General features: G+C 36.0%; 1 protein-coding gene across 1 annotated transcript in view; it reads left to right on the top strand.

Moving 5' to 3' along the window:
- The window catches only part of ALDH7A1 (aldehyde dehydrogenase 7 family member A1), a gene marked incomplete at its 3' end in the record, with an annotated part of 25,105 nt that overhangs the window by 16,849 nt on the left and 4,815 nt on the right, over positions 1-3,441 (top strand). Inside the window, 5 exon segments of the mRNA XM_015811169.1 lie at positions 258-352; positions 935-1,019; positions 1,323-1,429; positions 2,307-2,423; positions 2,881-2,978. Of these exon segments, the coding sequence (XP_015666655.1) occupies positions 258-352; positions 935-1,019; positions 1,323-1,429; positions 2,307-2,423; positions 2,881-2,978 (502 nt within the window).

Genomic DNA, 3,441 nt, shown 5'->3' on the forward strand with positions numbered 1-3,441 from the left:
AAGGGAAAAGAGTTGTTCTTTCCAACTCTGTATGAATCTAGAAGACTTCCTTGAATCAAAGCAAAGTTTGTTTGATAAAGTCTATATCACTGACCTTTGCAGATGTTTTGTTTTTGGCTATAAATGTCTCTGATATATTTAGAATAAAAATTGTTGACAGTCTTTCACCAGTAGTTGTTGCCTAATTCCTTATAGTTGACATTTATTTTGCTTATATTTTGCATTGGTCCATCATGATCTGCTTCTGTTCCTTGCAGTATTTGAAGATGCAGATCTCAACCTAGTCATTCCATCTGCCCTCTTTGCAGCTGTGGGTACAGCAGGCCAGAGATGCACAACTGCTAGGAGGCTGGTAAATAATTCTTAATATCTCTGTATATTTTATTATCTGGATGGGTGGACTGATAGATAGATAGGCAGACAGATAGTTAATACATGTAGAGAAAGACAGACAATAGATATATAGATAGATTTCTTAGTCATTCTCTTCATATCTTCTGCATAATCTTGATAGTAATTTGTGCATACAACTGCTTCTGGCCCTGGCAAATATACTGTAATATTTTCCCATGGAGATATTGTGTTCTATTTGTTCTTTACTGCCTGTCCTATTTTCTGTGCAGTTTAGAACAAAATAAGACAGAGTTTGCGTAAATCTAACCCCCAATTTGAAAAGGTATATGGAGTAATGTATCTTTTACTGCTTATTCTCAAACGTCCTTCCAATTCTATCCTGAGTCGCCAAATATTAAATTAGAAATAAAATGCTTACGTACACTTAAGCGCATAAAAGTGGAGAAAGGCTACTTGTCATAACTTTACAAAAGTTAAGTTTCTAGAAAACTCTGAAAGATCTTCAGAAGATACCATAGTTTTCTGCAGGATGCTGAAGTTGTGCTGTTACTGCCAATAATATTCATGAATTTCTGCTTAGTTTTTGCATGAAAGCATCCATGATCAAGTGGTAGAAAAACTCATGAAGGCATATGCTCAAGTCCGTATTGGAGATCCATGGGATGGTAAGAGCTTTGTTTTATTCCTGAAAATAGACTGTGATGGTACTTGGCTAAAATCTAATTACTTTTACAGTAGCTTTTAGTCTTGTGTTCAGGCTACCTCAGATAACTTTTTCCTTTGTTTATAACCATGTACCATGTACTAATGGATGATATACATGAATAACCACGTACTGATATAACAAAGTTGCTCCAAGCAGTTCCAGTTGTAGCCATGAGCTTTTAAAATAAATCTAATGGATTTCTCAATATATTCTTATACATTTTATTTGGCTTTCACTTAGACCTTTTTTTTTTAAATTGCAGCAAACACCCTGTACGGTCCTCTTCATACAAAGCAAGCAGTTAAGATGTTCCTTGATGCAGTGGAAGTGGCCAAACAACAAGGTGGCTCTGTTGTCTATGGTGGGAAGGTGATTATTCTCATTTACATCTATAATATAAAACTTAAAAGCAATGGTGTCGAAGAATGTGTTGTTCTGACTAATACTACGTACCTCCATCAAACTCTTGTTGCTTTTATCCTTCACCTGATAAATAATCTTCACCTTCAAATTTTGTTTCACCAAGTTTAACCAAATATATTTCCTGGTTGTATAATGTTTACATAACCTGTAATAATGTACACTTTATCATGTTTGAAAACTACCCATCCAAGAGGTGGCACTTAGTTGAATTTATCCAATTTGAGCACAGTCATCCTTTTTAGTACTTGAATAGGTGAACACCTGGCAATTCTAGAGATAGATTAGCAAATTAAAATGGTGTGGAGGGGTGCCTTTAGCCACTACAAAATGAAGACAAAGTAACAGATGTGTCCATGAAGTTTTCAGTTGAACTTGACTTGAAGGAGACTTTATGTTTGTAGATACAGATTTCTACAAACTAGAAGTAGAGCAGTTACTTCCTATAACAGTATGAAGCCCAATTATGGAAGGTTGAGAAGGGCCAAAAGATAGACCTTTCTTGGGTAACTTTCACAGGGTTTCCTATTGATAACTAGTAATCTGTCTTATATTGTCCTTATCTAGCATGATTAGGGTTAATACTAGTTGTCTCTTTAAGAAGCTACTTACAAAGAAAGGCAAATCAGCGCTCTTGATATTCTCCTGGCAACACACACTTCTGACAAGCTAATATTCAGAATTGCAGTTGTATTGTTGCTTTTAGGCATGGTTTGTATGTTGTGAACACAGCTGTTGAAGGAAGTTTATGCAGTAGATATTTTCATGTGTAGAGATTGATTTGGCTGAAACTAGTGGTTTTTTTCCCTTCTCTTTTAAATTCAAGGTTATAGAACGTCCTGGAAACTATGTTGAACCAACCATTGTGATTGGCCTTCCTCATAATTCTCCAATTGTGCACACAGAGACATTTGCTCCTATTCTCTATGTGCTCAAATTTAAGGTAAGTAAAACAGCTTTTTAGTTAGATGCTAGCAAGGTTATATCAACTTGAAATCCAAAGGACTACAATAATAGTGTTAGCAGTTAATGCAGCTACATGAGGTTTTTTCCTGCTTTGGAAATACAGTAAATATCTCAAGTGCTTAGGAATTGTTGGTAGCAGCTCTCTGGGATTATCCAAGGACTTTATACAAGGTACATTGAGAGATCAGTACTATGATAAGGCCTCCCTGTTCTGGGACCAGTACGATGAGTGTAATGAATACTGGAAAAGTGAGTATTTGATAATAACACTCTGCTTGCCTTATAGTTTGAGGCATGCTTCAGTCTTTTTGTGACTTTACTAGGCCTTGCGCATAGTTAAACATTTTAGAAGTTCTGGTTATCATTCTATTTTTGTGGTTATAGTTAGCGCTAAGTTCATGTAGTTTTTTTTTAAAATTTATTTTGCTTTCCAGACAGAGGAAGAAGCTTTTGGTTGGAACAATAGTGTGAAACAAGGCTTGTCCAGCAGCATCTTCACTAAGGATTTGGGCAGAATATTCCGATGGCTAGGGTATGAATCTTCCCTTTTCTTTAACAGGGAAAATATGAATCTGCTTAAAATGTATGACATAACAACTTAGTTGTTGATTTTTTATTTCTCCTGTCTCAAAGGTGCTTTTGTAAAAGGCAACTAGACAGTTTTTCCTTGAGGAAGAAGAAGAAACATTTTGCTTCTCATCCAAGAAGCTTCACCACTTGTGATGGTGGGGGGGGGATGAGAGGATAGATACATCCCCCCCCACCATCCAAGCTTCTTGGATGAGAAGAGAAATTATTTCTTCTTCTTCTTCTTCTTCTTCTTCTTCTTCTTCTTCTTCTTCTTCTTCTTCTTCTTCTTCTTCTTCTTCTTCTTCTTCTTCTTCTTCTTCTTCTTCTTCTTCTTCTTCTTCTTCTTCTTCTTCTTCTTCTTCTTCTTCTTCTTCTTCTTCTTCTTCTTCTTCTTCTCCTTCTCCTTCTCCTTCTCCTTCTCCTTC

Source organism: Protobothrops mucrosquamatus, unplaced genomic scaffold, assembly GCF_001527695.2.
Source record: "Protobothrops mucrosquamatus isolate PMUCROS unplaced genomic scaffold, P.Mucros_1.0 scaffold_46, whole genome shotgun sequence".
NCBI classification, from domain to species: domain Eukaryota; kingdom Metazoa; phylum Chordata; class Lepidosauria; order Squamata; family Viperidae; genus Protobothrops; species Protobothrops mucrosquamatus.